This window comes from Polyergus mexicanus, unplaced genomic scaffold (assembly GCF_030449975.1).
Source record: "Polyergus mexicanus isolate NDT 795.1 unplaced genomic scaffold, iyPolMexi1.0 SCAF_4, whole genome shotgun sequence".
Classification (NCBI taxonomy): Eukaryota; Metazoa; Arthropoda; class Insecta; order Hymenoptera; family Formicidae; genus Polyergus; species Polyergus mexicanus.
The window spans coordinates 11,884,187-11,906,905 of NW_027223324.1; the positions used below are offsets into that span (position 1 = coordinate 11,884,187).

Genomic DNA, 22,719 nt, shown 5'->3' on the forward strand with positions numbered 1-22,719 from the left:
GGGTAGTTTGCAACTTTTGCACAAAAGGAAATTTGAAATAAATGAATTCAATATCTTAAAATTTTTTGATATTTGTGTATTTAAATCTCTAACTGAATGTTCATAATTAATAGCTTAATCAAGAATCCTTAATAATTATGAAAATCTTTTGAAAGTTATTGACGATCATGATCTTAAAAACATATGTCAAGGTTAAAGTCATTGAGACTAAACCCTCTTTTCTGAAAATATTACTTTGTACAATATTTCAAAATCTCAAGAATCAAAACAGAGCGTTATAAATTATTATTATTCAAACCATGTATTTTATAATTTTATTATAATTTGTAAAGTAAACGCATTGGCAAGGGAGCGGCTCCGCACTTTTTTTCCTGAAAAAATTCTAACCTAACCCAAACCTAAGTCTGATTTTTAATGGAAATTAGGTTTGCGTTAGGTTATAATTTTCTCGGGATGAGAGTAATAATATATAGGAGAAAGTTTGGTAAAACCGGGTAGGCGGATCAAACCGGGTACCCCTGTTTTTTCGTAATAAATGTTGCTATCTATGGCTAACTTGTGCTATTAGTTGTAGATTGGCGCCATCATTATTTTAAAACAAACCGTGCCCCTATGCATACGATATTTCTTTTTTAATAGAAATTCAAAGTTTTTAGTCCAAGAAGATTCATATCGAGGCAAGAATCGAGTTGTTGTGCATTTTTTCTATATAGACATATAGAGCATCTGTTTCGATAAACGCAGCATTGCATTCTGTACATATTAGAGAGTATATCATATTTTAGTTATATTTATATATATTATATATATATATATATATATATATATATATATATATGTATATATATATTATATTTATATTATATATTTTGATCGGCACTTTGTACGCCGAAATATACAACCGCCATATTTGTTACTTTTCTTGTGTTGGGGCAAAATCAGATATTTACACATCTCATAATGAAAAAAAGAGGAAGTGTTATCCTGACTGCGTCCCTACAAAAAGCAGTTGAAAACGAAAACTAACGCTCAGAAAAAGAAAGCACTAAAAAAAAAGTTTTCTAAGACCCTTAAAGTTGAAAAGTTAAATAAGGACGACCTGCAGCCATATCGAACAAGAGGATATCTTTATTTGTGATTTTTGTCAATAGAATATATCTTTATATTGTATTTTGATTAAAATAAATCTAGTTTTTGTAATTACACGATGTTTTGTATATTTTCAAATGGGTACCCAATGACTCTACCGATAGGACAAAACCGGGTACTTTGACTTCTCTATAAAATCTTGTTATTCTTGGTAAATTCTTTTTTCAACAACTAACCTTATTTTCTCATAGTTTAAGGTTCAAGACTACTAACGATCAGAACAATTTTTGGTAATTGTTTCGAATAAGGCCTTTTCTGAATTTTGAGAAATATGATCGGATCTCTTGGTAAAATCTGTTGTGATCCCAACAGTGATAATCAGTCGGGGAAGCCCGACCCCCATCATCCCTACCCCCTAAAATTACCGAAAATTAGATAATTATGTACTATAAAATCCACTCTACAACCAAACCAAATTTTAGTTTTAAATCAGAAATAAGTTTGGGTTAGGTTATATCTTTTGGAAATAGAGCCTTCCCGTAGGGAGGGCGGAACCCACTGTGTCCACGCATATACTTTACAAAGCAAAGCGAGGTCCATCCCAAAATTGTTATGTGGATGGAAAAGTGCATGCGCAGTGGGTTCCGCCCCCCCCCCCCCCGTAGGGGAGGCTTCACTTCCGGAAGATATAACCTAACCCAAACATATTGCTGATTTAAAACTAAAATTTAGTTTGGTTGTGGAGTGAACTTTATAGTACATAATTACCTAATTTTCGATAATTTTGGGGTTTTTTTGTTTTTTGGAGGGTGAAGGTGATGGGGCTCCTCCGACTGATTATCACTGTTGGGGTCACAACAAAGAGTTTTACCGAGAGATCCGATCATATTTCTCAAAATTCAGAAAAGGCCTTATCTGAGACAATTACCCAATTTTTTTTACTCTCAGATTTTTTGTAGGAAGACAAATCTAAAAAAATACCCGGTTTTACCCTACTTTCCCCTATATGTGAATGTCCAGGTTATATTTTGTGTATATGCCTTCTTATATATGTACTCTCAACGTACTTTAAAAATTATTGAATTTTAATTTAAATATCTCAAGAACTACAATATAAGAGCGCTGATTAATTCAAAGTGCATGTTACACTAAAAAAAAATAGACCCTCTACAATATAGTCAAAGTCAAAATAATTTGTGCTTTATAAAGTTTTGTAAACATTTACCTAATTTTTTTATATTTTAAAAACAAATTTTGTAAAATTTATTACTGCATTTATTACTCATATTTATTACTTTATTTATATTATTTATTATTTATCTAATAACTTAAATCACAAAATTATGTATTGTTAAGTCTTTAAACGTACAAGTTGTCAAAATTTCAATCTCTGTAATGATAACCATTTAATTCAATTTGTAAAGTTTATCCATTATATTATTTAAATAATGTATTTTTTTTCTTCTTCAAAAACAATATATTAAATTTGCATGAAATGAAAATTTCTTACACTCTTATTGACTTGAGTACTAAATTCTCTTTGAATTGTTAAAATACACAATATGAGTAATAATAGCTGTTTATGAAGTAACGCAATAGAAAAGCAATAATGAAATTCGAATATTGATTTGGCATGCTTTTTTAAAAAAATAAATCGTTTGTTCCTGGTACACTATATACTATATCATCGCGAATGATGATGTGCGGAGAACACGCACACAATCTTATGTTTAGCATTAGTAGAACTTAAAATGCGCAATCACTACCGTACGCATGACTTTCTGAAATATGATCATCTAAATATAGCCTGTGTTTAGATAATTCAAAATCTTTCTATAATAAAAATTACTGGTAGAAATTACTTGATACAAATTACTTTTATAATTTAATATTTCGGAAACTTTTCTGTTATAGTATTTTGATGCGCGATTTTTTTTTAAACATTTATGTATATAAGTATATATATGTGTAGAGATACTGTATGTCTCTCTTTCTCTCTCTTTTTGGAAAAAAGCAATTTTTATTCCAAAGAATTAAAAATAAATTCTAATAAGAGAAAAGAAGAACCAATTAGAATTAGAGTGTAAAATATAATATAAAAATGTCAAACAGATATAAATATTTATAACAATAAAAAAATAATAATCTTTTATCAATTTCTAGGAATTTTTGAAAATGTTAATCATATTGTATTTGTATTTATATCTAAGCCACTTGTGTGTGATATTAAAATATTGAGAATTTGTGTGCGTGGCTAGATTTGGCTTTCGCATTACATATTCCATATCGATCGTTAACTTAATTTTCAAAGGATGGAATTACAGACGATCTAACTATGGTAAAGGTATGAGTCAGCAGTACGAAATCCTGCTGGTCATATACCTTGAACGGATAGTGTCACGGTATGTGAAACGTCTAGTATCCTGCCGATGTAGTCTAATTACGTCAATACCGGATTTCCTTTCTGAAGAGGTGCCACGTAGTACGTTACTGTACCCGAGGAGCATTCTGTATTATCCGCTTTCCTTGTCAGCAGGCCGGCACGTCCGATCTATCTCCAATTGCATGCCCAAAGCTTGAATAAGCTAACTGCAGAATCAGATTCGAAATCCGTGTGGATATTGTGCGCCTGAACTTCGAATTACACACATCCCGTGGGTGTCTATGGGGAGAATAGTTTTATACGAGTTAGATAGGGCTGATTCACAAATGCCAAAAATCGACTAGGCAGCCAACGTGAAGAATGTTGATCAATCCTGTTTATTGCAACTAAAATTTAGCTAAAAATTTGTTGAAAACTTCTTATATGTATATATATCACACTAGTATGACATACACACGCACAAAATCTTTCAAATACTTCACAACAATTTTGCAATCTTGTAAATTATAATGCTATTAAAAGTAAGAGGTATTATACTAATATAAACAATAGGCTCTGAAAATAATGTAATAAAAAACAATGTAATAAAATAGGCTTCGGGAGCAAATAATAGTGTCCGTATGAATTACAAAAATATAGAACATTATATAATAAATTAAATGACATGGATAACATACATAACAATTAATTGAAAATGACAAACAATAATTTCTAAAACGTGAAAATAAAATTGAAAACAGCATCAGAAGCGCAAATGTTTCAATCCTCAACTGGACTCTCTTCAAGTACAATTAATAATATTAAGAAGATGTCGGACTGCTCTGTCTTATCTACTAAAACGATTATTTTTTGCGGGAATCTTTTTTTTGGTTGAATAAAATAATAAATCCTTTTCCACGATTTAAGTAAACATCGAAACAAAGGTGAGACTTCACGAGTTTATATTAAAAACAGAAAAAAATTAAAAAATTATAGTTTTTTTATCGGCTTCTGGCGTCGGAACAATACTTATGTAATATAAAAGTTTTGTAATATGTACATGCAAAATAAGATACCTCTCTGCTCGGAAATGCATGAAAGAATATAAGTGAACGTTTAGAAATGTGTTTAGAAGCCTAGTAAAAAAGATTACTGTCCGCAAAAATTTCGTGCATATGTGTGTGTGCGAGATCGAGGCTCAAGAGTAAAATAGAACAGTAGATTAGTTGCGTGAGGCAGAGTTACAATCTTATATGACAAGGACAGATATAATCGTACTATCTTTGTTTCTTTTGTGCGTGCGAGAGTAACATACATGTACGCACTAACATTATTACAGTATTAAGCGACGCGGTAGCATCGCGACGCCAAGTATATGTCTTTTCTCTTTCGATCATACGTTCTGTCTCTTTCTAATTGCTCGCTCACTATGCGTAGCTTCATGCTCCTCGCATATTTACTTATGGCTTTTGCACACAGGATGCGGTAAAGCTTGCCGCGCGGCAAGAAGCGACGCGGTGGTCAAACAAATGCTTGCTTTTCTGGAAATAATGAATATATAATTTCCGCCGCGCGGAAAAAGTTGAACTGGATTCAACTTTTCCGCGTGATAATAGGAAACAAGAAGGGCTGTTGTCTGCTCATTGGGTATGTGTATGTATATTTAGGTGTACCGTATAGTCATTGACAATCTTGCAGCTGCTGGAATAGAAACTCTCCAATTTGTTTTTATTTTTTTTATGAAAGGTTCAACTCTCTTAATAATATATAATCAAACATACTGGATATTATCCTCATATAATTGAAAAATGTTTCTTCATCTTGAGTAGTAGAACTAGGAGAGTTCTAACGCAGGTCCTCCGAGGGGAATGCGGGTCGAGGGGAAACCTTGCAGGCGAGGGGGCATGACGTCACGCGGGCGGAGGGGGATTTTGGTGCCGCGGGGGAATGATATCACGCGGGTGAAAGCCGATAAGGAACAATCATTCGTCCAAAGTCCTCCTTTTCCTTTACTTAATAAATATAGCATTTCTATTGATTTGTGATAAATGCTTGTATCTATATTTATCACATTTTTCTATGCTATTTGATAAATATTATTTATCAGTATTAATGTTTGATTATTTAAAAAATATGACAGTATACATATATTATTATATTATATTTATATTATATTACAAACAAATAGTGTCTCGCAAGATTGCACGTGCGGCCGAATCGGCGCGGTGTATTACAAAAGCGGGTTATTATATTTATATTATATTATGAACAAATAGCGTCTCGCAAGATATAATGTTGCTTTCATGTATAGCACAATAATAAAAATCAAATAAGATTTGAATATGTTAAACATAAAAATATATTTGATATATACATGAAATTCATTACTTTTTTAACACTTTCTATACTCTCTTCTATATTTCTTTCCGATTCTCAATCGATCAACATATGTACATATCAATAGATATTAAAACTATCGCGTGATACGAACGCCAAAGCGCCCGAGTCCCTTTGGAAGAGAAAGTGGAATTTTTTGGTAGAAAACTAAAAGATACCGACTAGATAATAAAATTCTTCTAACGAAATACCCATATTATTATTATTATTATTATTATTATTATTATTACTAGATTTTAAAAATGTCGATTATTTCTGTGCTTCCTTCTTTCCTTTTCCTACTCGTGCATGTCTCGCGCTATCCTTCTCCCACACCCATAGAATGCTTTCCTTTTCCTACTCGCGAACGCCTCGCGCTATCCTTCTCCCATCCGGTCGCGCCACAATTACATATCTATCTTATAAGTGGGGAAGGGAAGGGAAGCGAAAGAAATAAACATATTTTTCTTTTCATTTTTTTTTAGCACATTTATTTATGTTAAAATACATCACCTCGTCTCAAGGTTTCAGACAAAATTTCATCCACAGCATAAGCTAATAGTTCGCAATCTATGATAGATGTTTTATCAAAAACATCGCGCAAGATTTTAACAGCGTTATCTTTCTCGGCGCCAAACATATTACCTTGCAAATTAACGACAAATCGATCGAAACTCTCATTTACAGCTTCTAAATTCTCACACAGCTTCAAATATTCATGATTAACACAGTGTTCGAGTTCGAATAAGAAAAATATAGTTGACGGTTTCATGTACAAGCAAGAATCGCGTAACGTAAGTTTTACAACACTCGTATCGTGTATTTTAACAATCTCGATTGTTAAATCGTTAATCCATATTGGTGTATGATCGGGCGTTTGCACAAGTCGTTCAACGTCCGCTCGTTTCAGCATTAGCGATTCCCATGTGTCAATAGATAATACGATTTGATTGCCTCGGTTATCGCCGAGATGTAATTCCACGTAAGATGTGATTCCACGCTGTGATTCAACGCTGATTCCAATATCCAAGTATTTATACGCAGTGCGCGTCAAAGCGAATCTGCGTACCAAAATACGTGGTATACAACGAGGTTTACCGTGTCTGAAAAATACGATTAAATATGAAATAGCATGGAAAAAAAAAAAAAAATATATATATATATATATATGAAAATTTGTGATACTTACAAATCAAGCGGTTTCTTGTACGGCCTAATTTCATCTCGAGGAACGTAATAATTCATGCGTCTGCCACCGTTGCTGTTTCCTTCGGCGGAGTACATTTCTCTAAGTTATGAGAAGTAGAACGGTTGACGCGACACTGATCGTGTAAAAACTAACCGATAATACGCTTATTTTCAAAAATATGATGTGGTGGGAGATTAATGCTCAGAAAATTTAGGAGAAGGGGCAACGATCAATGTTAAAAGAATTCTTAGAAACAACTTCTGAGGAAAGGAGTGGGGAGAATAAGAAATAAAAAACATTAAATACGTTTACACATTTTATTTATAAAAATATTTTTTTTTAACGTTGCAACCACCAGTTAAATATTTTTAATACATTCTGTAATGCACAATTCTTAACATGTTTTCCACATCGTATAGTATTAGTAACATCTAGATTATTTAAAGATTCAATATCTTCGTAATCAGCATCCAAAGTCTCGATGATTAGGTTTTCTCTCGCATAATTCTCAAGTAAATCCACCAGCCATTCTCGTTTCTGGCATCCCTTGACGTACACGAGAGTCGACGTATCGCCATTCTCTTCTGTTCCAAGCACGGCTGATGTAATCAAGCGTTTAGCCATGCTGTACGGTACGTTTCCGTCTTCCCATCGTAATCCATGGTGATTCGCGATCAGCCAGGAAGCACACGATTTGTCGGATTTTGTGAGGAGATTCCATGGTAGGGGGTATGTAAAAATGTAATGCGCCAGAACGGTCCCCTTTCTCAGCACCGCCACCTCCTTTACGACAAATTTCATCCCGATGAAGAATCCTTGTAGGTCCACGAACGTTGGTACGGACATGACGTTTTTTTTTATATCAGCACGTCGAAAAGAAGAAGACTGCGATTGATCCTGATGTATTATAGATTTTATATCGTCTCATTCTCCCCTCCCCCCACACTTAGGTGATTTTGCGCACAACATTGGTCAACGGGTTGTACTGAATCACGCGATCGTGTATGATGAGGCAGTACGCTGTGGTATTCGGCGGCACGTTCTCCTTACACTCGAATTCCAATCTCACATCCACGGTTGCGCTTTTGACCGATTCGTTTTGTCGAGAGCAATCGATGATCACGAATGGACCGTTACGTAAAAATTGCGTGACGGTGAGACTCGGCTCGAGATACTCGTATCCGTAATAATTTTTGCAGAAACGTTGATACGTGTCGTACAAAATCGACCATCTGTTTTTATCGAAATCCAGATTCATATCGTCGTACGGATAACATTCCGAGTTCAGATAGAGTTTCACGTTGGTCAATTTGCAGTCGTCGAATCGACTCGTATCCTCAGACATGACGTTCTTTCGACCTGTCTGCAGAACGAAAACAACGTATCGCGGCTTCTCCAGCTGAGTCGCGGTCTTAATGGGCCACGAATGTTTGGTTGTACGCTGCAATAGCGGAAATTCGTACAGATCCCACGAGCGGAAACCCATACTGAGGTATTGTCCGCTTTCCAAGGCACGCAGCATCGATAACTTGTTAATCTCGTTCAATACGACGTGCGGCATTCGCCATTGTATTTTGAATATGTCGATCACAGGCTCCAGCACCAAATTTCCAATCAGGCAATTGTTATCGTTGCGCGATCGTATTAAGATCAATTCGTGACGAGCGTTAATCACCACGCGCCTGTAATCCTCGCAAAATCCCAATAACATGTAGAGCGGTACGCAAAAATTAAAGTATCCATTCGTGTTAATAGGCGAATCCCAGCCGGCGTTTCTCATAATCACGGTTCTATCGGATGATATCGTTACATAGTTCTTGAGTGTGCTGGTTATTCCCACATTTCTGCTACGATCAATCTCCACACCGTCGAGTTCGTATCGAATCTCATCAAACATGAACGCGACGCAATTATTCCCCAGTACAACATCAAATCCTTCAGCTGGTTTGTTTATCACTAATTTTCCCTCGATGTACAGAAAACTCTCATACGGCAAAGTATACAGATCCTGTTGTTGTATGGGTATTCGTATCTCATCGCTGTGCTCAAACGTCGTATTGGCGTACGGGTTGTACGTGTGAGTCTCGATCTTGACGATACGATCGTCAAAGACCGGCTCACCTCCGATATTAAGGATATCGGTCATGTTTTCTTAGATATTTCGCACCGCGAATCCCAAAGATTGTAAAAATTTAACGTTCGATGCGTTGAGCTTCTTTCTGATCTTTTTAGCGCAACCTAATGATGATGATGATGATGATGATCGGATGATATCATCAATCGGTACCGTAAAGATATTATTATCTTTCGCGTGTTTCGAGTCGTTCAACACGAGCATCTCATGTATCGCACGCTAATTTTGTCGCCGTCGTACGTGCAATCTGATGGTAATCTCTTCTCCTCGAAAATCGAGCAATCGTCCGTCTTGATCCGCGACGCGTATCGTTAGATCCGTAATGCTCCGCGCAATGATCGGCAGGTAAATGATCTGCGCCGGTGTTTCCGATATCTTATATCCTGGCGGAACGCTCGGTGAAAATTCATGTATCGTATGAACGCGTTTGCCGTTGCTGAATGCACCCGCGGTCACGTTACACTCTACGCGGATAATGTTTACGTTGATGATATTAATCGGTATGTCCGATTGATACCACTGTTTCGGCTGCAATATACGCTTCGACGAGAATCCCAGCAGCGATCCAATATTGTTAGGTTTGTTAAAGTTTACTCTGAATGCGCACTTGATCTCGCTATTCATCGTATTGTAATTAGCACGGAGCACTATCGGGTATTCTACAGCCTCGTCTTCGTCACCGTTCGCTCGAACGGTCTCCTCTCGCGATATCACCGTGATATCACCGCGATTGTCGGAGCGAACTACGCGTCGCGGGCGTTTCCGTGAAATTGCACGTTTCAAAAACTCGTGTATTGCGTGTATCTCGTACGATCCCTCGGGAATCGTAATTTCCGTGTCATCTTCATCGAAATAAAATTTATTATTCGAGGAATTCACGTTCGATATCGTATGATAAGTTTCAAAATTAGTTAGACCGAGCTCGTAATCACCGTCGCTCAAATCTACAGCTGGATGGTAGTGTGCCGCGAGGACGCTACTCTTCCCGGTTAGCGTGAAAGTCATAGACATGTCGACAAAACTGTTTAACGAATACTGAGTCTTAACGGCGCATCGTCAGGCTTTAAATTCACACCGATTGTCGTCGACCGTTCGGAGAAACCGCAGACACAATTGTCCGCAGATGCTTTGATCGTAAGTTTGAAAGGACGTGCGATTGTACTCGATCTTCGTAACGTACCGTCCGAAATATCGCACCAATTCATTCGGCGGTCGAAGATTACCAAAACCGTCGAAATATATAGCACGATTTCCCCTCTTTGCGTACGCTACCCAATGAGTACCCGGTCCTTTGGTGATATCCAAATTCACGATGCCGCTCTCGTTTCGATATATACCACCGATCGGTAACGAATCACGCATGAAAACCCCTCTAAAGTACGGTATACGCATACGTTTCGCCAATTGTTCTAATTGTATGTTTGTTGTCACACCCGTGGGCATTTTTAGCGTCTTTTCGACGTTTTTTTTTTTTTCTTCGTTGCCACTCCTTGTCCGCGTTTGTACGGACCGAGATACAGTCCCTGTCCGTATTTATACGGAGCGAGATAAAGTCCGCTGCCTTCCATCGCGCGATCGTGACGTTGCAGCTCCTCCAGCTGACGGCGCGCGGCTTTGCTGTCGTTCACCGCCTTAGCCACGCCGGCTGCTCCACCGATCAAGGATCCGAGCGCGCCCAACATTGGTAGAATCGGCAATACACCGCCTCGTTTCGCTGTCGGAAGTATCCGTTTTTTCGTCGACCTTTTCCGCGTAGTCCTCATCTTCGTCTTCGTCTTCGTATTCGTCTTCGTCTTCATACCCATACCGATTTTTGTCTTGGTTTTCATCGCTGCCCAAACAGCTGTGGCTGCGGCTCTCTCACCGAGAGTCGAATCTTTCGCAACGATGCGTTTTCGCGCTCTCTCGGCGAGTATCTTGTCAGCCGCGTGTCTCTCGGTGAGATCGTTGCTCCGGGAGTACGCTATATCGTGCTCGCAGCACGCCGCGTCCAATGGATTTATACCCCGATTACCTCTCGCCAATCGTTTTTCCAAATGAGTGCCCGGACCGCAAAACTGATAGCCGGGAATATGTAACTCGAAAGGAAGTGCGTTTATCGCACGATTTAAGAAACCACAACCTCTTATAATTTTTGCTGGCATTTGTCACAATTTTTTATTAACGGTGCTGGACCGTCGATGTGCGTTCGCTGCCACGGTTGATTGTAATGTTCGTAACAGTGCCGATATTGTTGAACCTCTGAGTCAGCTTTTATATGTTCGGGAAGCTTGTCCCACATGTAGTGGACGTGATCGCCGCACATTCGCAGCAGAACGACTTTCGGCACAAATTGTAACTGTTCGGCGCTCAAATTGTAAATATCGGAAGGTCTCAACAGCAGCACGAACATTTTTGTTACTGAGCGATTTGCGGTTCCGCGCATCTATAAATAGGCGTTCGATCCAGCATTCCTCAGTCGGCAGTGTGAAAATGAAATTCGTGCGACAACCTTTGGCGATACGCGTGACGAATTGCGACGACAGATTACGATCGATGGGGGACAACGCGGAGATGCGCAAGCATGGTACGATGCTACCGACTACTATACGCGCGATCGTTTGTGGCCCCTCGAATTGCGGTAAAACCAACGTTCTAATAAGCCTGCTGGAAAGTCCGCACGGTGTACGTTTCGAAAACGTGTACGTGTACTCAAAATCGTTGCAACAACCGAAATATCGATATCTGGAAAATTTGTTGACATCGATCGATGAAATCGGCTACTTCACATTCTCCAACAACAGTGACGTCATTCCGCCGAGCGAGGCGCGTCCAAACTCGATCTTCGTGTTCGATGACGTGGCATGCGATAAGCAAAATGCGGTGAGAGAGTACTTTTCAATGGGTCGACACTCGAGCGTCGACTGCTTTTATCTCTGCCAGACGTACGCGAGAATACCTAAACATCTGATACGCGACAACGCGAACCTGCTGATCTTGTTCAAACAGGATGGTACCAACCTGAAACACGTGTACAACGATCACGTGAATACCGATATGCCGTACGATGAATTTTGCGCGTTGTGTTGCGATTGTTGGCAGCGCAAGTACGGATTCGTAGTAATAGACAAGGACAGTTCGCTCAACGATGGTCGATACAGAAAAGGATTTAACGTGTTCGCGATACCGCAAAACGATTAGTCGTTGTCGATACTTCGTCGGGGTGAAACGTGAAAGAGAGATTGACATTTTTGTTTTTCCGCGATGGCTGCGATCGATAAGAACGAGGATATTCGCGAGCGCGAGAAGATTGCGAGGGCAATTGTGAAAACTAGCGAATCGATTCGCAAGAAACATCGCGCTTTGAAGACCGGTAAGATCGAGGAGGATATCGTGTTGGATAGACGCTTTAGACCTCTCATCGAGCCGTTACAAAAGATCGTCGACAACTCTAGCTCGATCGCGGTGAAGAACGAGCCTGCGAGTAACACCAACGCGGGGATCGAAGCGTTGTCCATCCCGAAGCGCGAGAAGGATGATGATGATGATGATGATGATGATGTGCCACCGCAAAAGAGAAAACGATCAAACGTCAAGTCGGATCGCTCACCGACACCGCATAAATCGAAACGATCGGACGCTCCACTGGATGTACCGCTGATAACCTCTACACCGTCCGCGTCAATGAGAACTATACAACCTACGATGCCCGAATTATTCACGAGCCAGGATGTTTTTGAAACCACGGACGACTCGCTCATGACATCCGTTCGAAATCAGTTGCAAACACCGGAAGGTCAAGAAACATTGCGAGAGCAATTAGGTCCACTGGGTCAAAGGTACATCTGGCCTATCTTGAGCGGCGATCAAGAGAGCGGTATAGACAACGTGTACGGTGTTTATCTCGGCAAGAATGGAATGATGTTCGGTAATAAACGTTTTGACGTGGACAACGCGGATAGCATAATTATCGATGGCATACGATACGTCGGCACACCTGGTCTTTACGAGCTGATCTTTAAGAAATTTCCCGATGACGTCATCTATACGGTGGATGATAAGCAAACGTACAAGAGCATGCTGTTGACGACGAGCGCGCATAAACAGTACTCTGCGTTGATACCACTGCTTCTGAGTAACAGGGGATACAAGTACAAAGAAATAATCGCAAAGTTGATACCGATCGAACCCAAAAGAACAAAATCTGGAAAGGGATTATTCGCGCCTCGCGAAATGACGCTAACCGATAACAAGATTGACTACGTGCACTGGGACGATCCCAACGAGCTGGTGGATCGTCTACGATTGCTGGATGCTTCGCACCAAGCGGGTCACAACGGTCACGACAACGAGATTTTGTCGATCATCGAGGAACTTCGCGAAGCCGGCATTATTATAAATTAAACGGTGTCTCGACAAAACTAATCAATCGATCGACCGACATCGCTCGCATCGATGATGCATATCAACAAATTTGGGATATCCGAGCAGAGTAACGACGTGACGAACGTCATTTCGTACCGTCGATGGAGTGGATTAATGAAAAGTTTCGTGCGCGATAACGCTCTGTGTCGCACCGTTACGGACTTTGACGCGAGGTCGCGCAAGATTCGTCGTGTAGCGCAACCTGTGGCTGATACCGACGTCGTCAACAAACTGTACGTGGATCATTGCGTTAAAACGTTGAGAAATCAACTGAAAGAGTCAGACGAGAAGCTTGCTGCGTTCGAGAAAAACGTGCGTGCGTTACAGACTCTGATAAACGAGCTTCGGCATGCGAATATCGCTAGATTAGAAACGCCAACGAACGACGACGAAACGTCAACGAACGCTAACGAAACGTCAACGAAACGACGACGAAACGTCAACGAACGCTAACGAAACGTCAACGAAACGACGACGAAACATCAACGAACGACGACGAAACGTCAACGAACGCTAACGAAACGTCAACGAAACGACGACGAAACGTCAACGAACGCTAACGAAACGACGACGAAACATCAACAAACATCAACGAAACGACGACGAAACGCCAACGAAACGCTAACAAACGACAACGAAACGTCAACGAACAACAATGGACAGCAACAAACGGATCAAGAACGACTACGAACGGCTGACGAATGACAGCGGACGACAACGAACGGTTATTGGACGGTTATCTAACAGTTCAGGAACGGGTCAGGAACGGCTACGAACGAATCAGGAACGACTACCAGACGGGTCAGGAACGGCTACGAACGGCTATCGAACGGCAACGAATGGTAGCGGATGATAAAGAACGACTATTGAATGACAATAAACGGAAATAAACGACTATTATATGGTTAAAAAAAAAAAGGTTAAAGATATAAATCATAATGTAATTTCTTTGCACATATTATTACGCGCCGACTAGCCGTACCACTAAAAACATGACATCGTTAAAATCCAACGGACGTAAAAATATCGAGAAGCTACGACTCGTCGAGGAACTGCATGCTTCGGCGAGAAGAAATTTTCCCCGAAGACGCGTCATAGTGCGGGGTTACGATGACCTGTGGCAAGCTGACATCGTCGAGATGCGTCCGTACTCTCGTTTCAACAAAGGTTACCACTACATACTCACCGTCATCGATGTGCTGAGCAAGTACGCGTGGGCTGTACCGCTCAAGAGTAAAGGTGGAAGTGAGACGGCTGATGCTATCGCTGAGATAATTCGAGATAGTAAGAGATGCCCGAAAAACATGCAAACCGATATGGGAAAAGAATTTTATAACATCGACGTACAACGTCTCATAAGAAAACACGACATCAATCATTATTCCACGTATTCGGTGTTGAAGGCATCGGTTGTCGAACGATTTAATCGCACGTTAAAGAATGACATGTGGAAAATGTTTACGCTGAACGGAACTTACAAGTGGGTTGACGCGTTGCCGCGACTCGTGTCGGATTACAACGCGCGCAAGCATCGCACTATCGGTATGAGACCTATCGATGTTACCCCCGCGATAGCCGATAAACTTTTAAATACAGTATACAGCAATGTAAAGATTGCGGCACCAGCAAGATTTAAAGTAGGTAACCCGGTACGCGTTAGCAAGTATAAGACGATCTTCGAGAAGGGTTACACACCAAATTGGACCACCGAGGTGTTTAAGATTATTAAAGTGCAGCGTACTAATCCCGTAACCTATCTACTCGAGGACTATCGCGGAAAATCTATTGCTGGAGCATTCTACGAATACGAGTAGTACTCTGCGTTGATACCACTGCTTTATCTCGTGGAGAAAGTACTGCGCAGAAAAGGTGACGAGGTTTACGTGAAATGGTTGGGATTCGATGGATCGCACAACTCTTGGATACACAAGGACAATGTGATTTAATTCATACAAATTGTATTTTATTTTAAACATATAAAAATATGAAATACATATAAAGTATCTGAAATATGTAAAATATATACAGCATATAAAATATATGTAAGATATATTCAGCATGTAAAATATAAAATATAAAAGAAAGATAGAATTATATTTATTTTGTTTTCCCGACACACACACACACACACACACACACACACACACACACACACACACACATATATATATATATATATATATATATATATATATATACATTATATTATAAGGGTATTCGGAAATGTCCCCACGGTAGCGTGTCGGTCGAATCAGGTACGATATATCGCTTGTCGTCGTACGGACTCAGAGCAATTTTTGTCTCGCTGATTGTATACACTTCGTGCAATTTGGATCTTATGCAAGACTGTCGTCGAGTCATCTCAATTTCATCGCGCAGACACCGCGTGTAATCGTCGAACGTTATCGTTCTCGCTACGACGTTACTCTTGACGCCTTTAACCTTTTTTGTATCTTTTTTATTATCTACTCGCAATGCATACATTTTTGCTCTAAGCCCGACAAATTCAGTCATGATCGCACCATTATTCTCGTCCTTCATCAAACCCGGCACTTTCTTGTTCTCGAGCGGTATACCGTACGCATTGTTAACCGGATAATCGCTCGTGTCAAATTTAGCAATATCGCGTTTCATGTTCTTGTACACATCCTCGCACTCGATGTGATAAATTAAACTATCTGTATCGGTGTACATTATTTTACATTTCTCTCGATATAACGGTACCATGTATTCGTGATGAAATTCATACAAACACGTTTTAGAAATGTCGAGGATGCACATGCCGACGTAGATCGGTTTATTGAATTTTATCTCGAATTTGCGCAATTCGACAGCGATCAAATTTTCCGAAAAGACGCTCCTGCTGTGAAAATTTGGTGTCGCGATCATCGCCTCCGCGCCATATCGTCCGTCCCACTTTGTTAATAATTTTACATCGACGTGATTGCGCACGTTTTCCATAGTTTTACCGAATACCGCGTTGTTCATTAACTTGTACAGATTTTTCTCGAAATCGTTTGTCGCGCGCGTTCTAAACCGGGTGTTGAGTTCGATGTAATCGCGGAGCCATGCGGATTGAACGAATTGCAATACGCGATGTATCTTTGCGACGCGAAGGCCGTGACGCGTGCATTGTTGCAGGTTGCGATAGTGTATGACATAACGCTTCTTATCGTATAAGGTTGCGAGGAGTTTGTCTTGCCGCTTGCCGGGCGGCTTATCGCGCGTCGGACAGAACGGTAGGTCAGCGTGCGCATCGTGAAGATGTTGTGGATACTCTAGATCAACCTCGAGAATATAACCTATGGGCGAATCCGAAGCGATTGCGCTAACGTCAAAGTCAGAGATATCGTCGACCCATCGAAATTCGGCATAGGGTAGCGGTTGACACATCGCCCAACCGTACAAGTTGTTTACATCGAAATACATCATGTACGATGACGGTTTCGATGGATCGTAAGACTGCGTGTACTTGTTATTGGCTCGCGCGTATCTGCCGGAACATTGACTCAGGCCACCGCGTATTCCCCGTTCGATAAACATAACCATATCGATATCAGTAAGTAATTCGAACGTAATATTCGTATGTTTTAACATGGCGTCCCACGTATATCCGGGAAGAGTATAATAATACGCGGGGTCGAGCCCATAACTCTCGATACATTTGTCGCGGAAATTTTCAAAAATATCTGCCAATAACAAGACATCCGTTTTTAAATACAGATCGCTGTATTCGCCCAAGGTTCGTAGGGAGAACCGCCTCCAGACGTTTTCAGCGTGCGCGTAATCGCTCTCGGATACGGTGTCACCGGTCAAAGAACTGTAAAATGATTCGCGCGGTGGTAAACATGTATCGTGCAACCTATCGACACAGTCAATGTATTCGTATGGGAAAATACCTTTTCGCGTCAATAAATTGAACTCTTCAATTGATAAATTTTGAAATTCCGATTTTAAAATTTGAAGTTTATCATTATTTAAAAACGATGCCAATTTTTCGAGACTAGTACTGAGAAATTTGTATGAATCGATGAACCGTAACTTTATATCGTTTCGCCAATCTGATTTTTCAACGGTATCTTTAACTTTAACATGTTTCGTGAATGAAATATACTTTTCTTTTGTTATCGGTAGTACGTCGATCGAGCCTTCGAACGCGGTAGCTATTTCTTTGATGATAAAATGTGAATCGTAACCGGATAAATTGTGAAATACTATGGGAATGCAAAAAGAGTCTTTATAATTTAAATTGCAGTTTGAATGCGCGGGACCTCGATACCGCCCGGTAAGATGGCAATGATCGCGTACGCGTGTATCGTCTTGCGCGAACGGTTTTTCGCAAATGTGACAGTGTGTCGCGCTGTGAAATTTTTCCCGCTCATCTCGCGTTAAATTTACCATAGGGACATTCATGGTTAAAATAGTTTTTACGCGTTGCGCTAAATTTTTTAATTTTTCTACGAACCACGAAACGCAATCGGTACTACGGCGAGAATGATACGCGGATAACGATTCGTCGTACGAACAATGTACATAATAAGCTACGCTAAATTCTTGATGATGCTGAAACGTGTACGTAGACGTCCTCGGATCACCGTCGGTCTTCCTCAGCACGCACTCCAAGTCGGCGTATACGACGAAGGGAAGTCGCTCCTTTCTGTTGTAGTTGTTGAACGCGAGCCACTTGTCTTTATCGCTCGGTAACCGGATGGCGCACTCGTTCATTTCTCGACAATCTACAATGTGCGACTGCAACTTGTCGTCCGATCCAAAATAGTGTAAACATCTGTAAAAAAAAAAAAAATGGAAATAATTAATTTTTCTATCGTATATATATATATATATATATATATATATATATATATATTACATTTTTATTAAATATACGTACCGATCGCAGATATATTTTTGGCCATTACGTTTGCTCAGTTGCGAGCTCACGAGGCGGGATAAATTCTTGATCCACGCGAAATGTCCGAGGTCTTGCGAATCTTGTATATACAACAAGTTGACGTGTCTATCCTTCTTTTGCTCGCTCAGACGTATCGGGATAATATTATTCTCTTTCTCTTTCTCGATGCAGTATACATTTATCGAAATGTCGTTATAAAGTTCAAATTTTTTAATTTGACTCAATGTCATCGGAAATTCAACGTTCTGGAGATTTAGCACTGTCGTATAATGTGGATACGAAGACTCCCGACCTACGTCTCGTGCAGCTGGATACAAAGCAGCGACCACTGCCCACGCGAAACATGCATTGTCTTTGGATTGCACGTTTATTACCGCTCTCTTCATTGTTATTTCTCGCGGTAATTTAATATGGCACCCCGCGCGCATTGGATTATATTTATTTATATTTACAGTTAAATCGAGAATTCGCGACAATGCCCACCCGCTATCGCGTTCTTGAAATTCTTCGAGCGAGGCAAGCGTGGGCTCGACGACGCGTCGCTCGTACCACTCGTGTAAATCGGATGTGCGAAAGAGTTCACAGTTTCTCGTATTTACACTTTTATTTGCCCGTTTATCACCCGACACGAATTCACCATTGAACACAGTGTTCACTTTCACATTAAAGTGTTTTTTCAGCACATTTTTCACGTGTTCGAGCACAATGTCTTTGGCGTTCTCGAGAAATTGACGAGGCTCGATGTGATTATAATTTATAACCGCACCAGTCAATATACGGCTCTCAAACGCCGTATCAATCTCCCGCCAAATGAGTCTTTCCGCGGTATTGCAATCACCACTGTAATTACCACCACTATATATAAATTGTCTCTCTAATCGAGTCCTCGCACCCTCGAGTCGCGCGATTCTGGCCACCAAAGATTGCCGAACTCCGATCGAGAGCCGCGGACGCTTGATACGACTGGATTCCTCGAGCTGTTTGATAAATTCTTCGCATCGCTGCGCCCATGCAAAATACTCGCCCAAAGTGGCGACTTGATGCGACAGCTCCAACAAGTCACGTTCAGTCTGCTCGGAGTTTTCCATGTTTTTTTTGTTTTACTGTGTACAAATCGGACATATGTTGCACGGCATTACCTGATATAATGCTTGTCTGCAATTGGAGCAGGATCGACCACTTATTACGTCGTACAGTTCAGTTACATGCTTCCGAACAGCATACATGTATCCATAGTCAGTGTCTGCTATAGCTATCATACACGAAGCACATACAGCATAATCACTACCCGTAGAATAATAAAAGTATATGGCACAAAATTTTGTACGTCCGTTCAACGCAATAATTTCTGAATGAAACACTGTCTTCTGAACAATTTCCGTGAGGTCCTCGCTTTGATCGCTGTTGTAATCACTGTCGTCTGATAATGCGTGATCTTCATCAGACGACTCGTCTAGTATTGCCTCAAAATTATTTATTTCCATCCTTCGCAGATTGGCAGAGTGTCAAAATCTGGTCACCGTTGAACACTTGACACACACAAAAATTATAAAGAATCCACTATACTTTTTAAACGTAAAATCTGATCGCCGTCGAACACTTGGAACACAAAACTTTTTTAACCGATGTATACACTTTCAAATCGTGTACTACTATAATTTTGACACCCTTCGTTCTTCATTTATATATATTTCATCTATCATCTTTAAACGGCTCTTCTTAAAAAAATTGCGTGGGAGTAAGGTCTTTCTAAGGTTTAACGAATTGGATTTGTGCATAAGTGGGGATCTTCCAACTTTAATAAGTTAAAAATCATGCCAGTGTTCTCATTAGACGGAGTGTTTCTCCTACTTTTCGTATTTTACTCGTAGTGATCGTCGATTGGTGAGTTTGGATATCGGTTCGAGGGTTCCTTCGCACGTGATCATGTTAGAGAAAATTCTATTTTCTTATGAGAAAGGAAAGTAGGAAGCACAGAAATAATCGACATTTTTAAAATCTAATAATAATATGGGTATTTCGTTAGAAGAATTTTATTATCTAGTCGGTATCTTTTAGTTTTCTACCAAAAAATTCCACTTTCTCTTCCAAAGGGACTCGGGCGCTTTGGCGTTCGTATCACGCGATAGTTTTAATATCTATTGATATGTACATATGTTGATCGATTGAGAATCGGAAAGAAATATAGAAGAGAGTATAGAAAGTGTTAAAAAAGTAATGAATTTCATGTATATATCAAATATATTTTTATGTTTAACATATTCAAATCTTATTTGATTTTTATTATTGTGCTATACATGAAAGCAACATTATAACTTGCGAGACGCTATTTGTTCATAATATAATATAATATAAATATAATAACCCGCTTTTGTAATACACCGCGCCGATTCGGCCGCACGTGCAATCTTGCGAGACACTATTTGTTTGTAATATAATATAAATATAATATAATAATATATGTATACTGTCATATTTTTTAAATAATCAAACATTAATACTGATAAATAATATTTATCAAATAGCATAGAAAAATGTGATAAATATAGATACAAGCATTTATCACAAATCAAGAGAAATGCTATATTTATTAAGTAAAGGAAAAGGAGGACTTTGGACGAATGATTGTTCCTTATCGGCTTTCACCCGCGTGATATCATTCCCCCGCGGCACCAAAATCCCCCTCCGCCCGCGTGACGTCATGCCCCCTCGCCCGCAAGGTTTCCCCTCGACCCGCATTCCCCTCGGAGGACCTGCGTTAGAACTCTCCTAGTTCTACTACTAAGGTACACCCTTCGCGCACTCCCACCCTCGAATATCCGGGAGAGGAGCGACAAGAGGGCAACCGTTGTGTTCGTGTTGCCTGTGGGCGGGTCTTAGTAAATGTAAATTGATCGAGACAATGTTCATTAATTAGTCGCGAGGTGGTACGACTGTGCCATGCCTGCCTCTTAGCCGTGTCCCTTTCTTCGCGCTTAATCCTGCGAGTTTGTTTCCGTTCGCATAAAAAAATCATCGCAAATCGTTTCGTATCGATGCAGAGTTTGAAACCAAACAGAATTTAATGCGCTTGATAAACGATGTGCAATGAGAAATATTGACGATTTAAATACGCGAGAAGACTTCAAATAGACTTATTACTTTAAAACGTAAAATTCTCGCACAAATTATTACAAAATAAAAGAATCATTAGTTGAAAATACATGAATTCATTTTTAAAGAATCGAAATATTTTAAGGATATTTTCTCACCCGTTCACGCAACTCGATACTTTTAATTACGCATTGCTCTTTGTAATATCGTCATTAATTGAAAATTCTTACGCGTTGCACGCCAAAGGTTCTCTCTCTCTCTCTCTTCTTCTTCTTCTTCTTCCTCTCTCTCTCTCTCTCTCTCTCTCTCTCCGTATCTCAAACTCAATTATAAACATCTCGTCTCGATACCAAGGGCAATTACTCATTCGCACGAGATATGAATTCACAAGAGCCGCACGCGCATGGAATAATCGTGCGCGCAGAAAATTCACGCAACGCACGCATGTTATCCGGCGCGTTTCCTGACCGCGGTAATCGACTTTGCCCTTTTACCGGAACCCGCCTAATTAAGTCACCCGCGGAGCATCTGATTTATGCGATCGGGTAACGAATAACACCGACGATTTGCGACTCGATCGGCTCAGCACAATCGTTATTCGATTTCTATTTCGAGACACATTATATCGAGGATTCACTCGTTCCTCTATCTGCATTCGATCCTCGTTCATCGCATTGTCCGCCACCCGGATGATACTGCGCGAAGTGAGGAGGAACGGGCAAATGTATCGCTTGTTGGAATGTTGGGATGTGCGCGATGTGTCGGCGCGCGATGAAAAATGCCCGAGACCTGAAGCAGTATATTCATACCTTGGATAGAGGCCCACTGAGAATGGGTCCCGGATATCGATTCAATAAATGCTCCAGCATCGAAGCGCGCGTGTATATCGATGCAATAGCGAACGCTTTTACGGGGAGGTCGGTAAGAGTCCCACGAGTATCGAACGTCCGTGGAAATCGATACAATATATTAATCGCTGAAATATAAATATGATAACCGGTTGGTGACCGGGACGTTTCCCGGCCCGAATGTAGCTCGAGAGAGAAAATTTTTTTTTCGCGCGCTCAATTTGCTCCCCACGAGAACCGACGATGATTGAGTGAGAAACGAAAGGGGCGTCGATATTCCTTCGAATATCGTTCATCGGCGAGATGAATAGT

At 40.2% G+C, this 22,719-nt stretch overlaps 4 protein-coding genes across 9 annotated transcripts in view; all 4 read right to left on the reverse strand.

Annotated features, from left to right (window-relative positions):
* Ds (dachsous cadherin-related 1) overlaps nucleotides 1-22,719 on the reverse strand; it is a 323,661-nt gene that overhangs the window by 148,633 nt on the left and 152,309 nt on the right. The window lies entirely within an intron of this gene.
* On the reverse strand, nucleotides 6,327-7,111 carry LOC138932634 (uncharacterized). Its single transcript, XM_070294660.1, has 2 exons — nucleotides 7,017-7,111; nucleotides 6,327-6,930 (listed from the first exon to the last, which is right to left on the reverse strand). Exons 1-2 carry the CDS (start codon nucleotides 7,109-7,111, stop codon nucleotides 6,327-6,329), a joined length of 699 nt encoding a protein of 232 aa, XP_070150761.1.
* Nucleotides 15,760-17,103, reverse strand: LOC138932529 (uncharacterized). Its single transcript, XM_070294442.1, has one exon. It carries the CDS (start codon nucleotides 17,101-17,103, stop codon nucleotides 15,760-15,762), a length of 1,344 nt encoding a protein of 447 aa, XP_070150543.1.
* On the reverse strand, nucleotides 17,718-19,950 carry LOC138932635 (uncharacterized). Its single transcript, XM_070294661.1, has 4 exons — nucleotides 19,606-19,950; nucleotides 18,446-19,557; nucleotides 17,953-18,340; nucleotides 17,718-17,768 (listed from the first exon to the last, which is right to left on the reverse strand). The coding sequence occupies exons 1-4, from the start codon at nucleotides 19,948-19,950 to the stop codon at nucleotides 17,718-17,720; spliced, it is 1,896 nt and encodes a 631-aa protein (XP_070150762.1).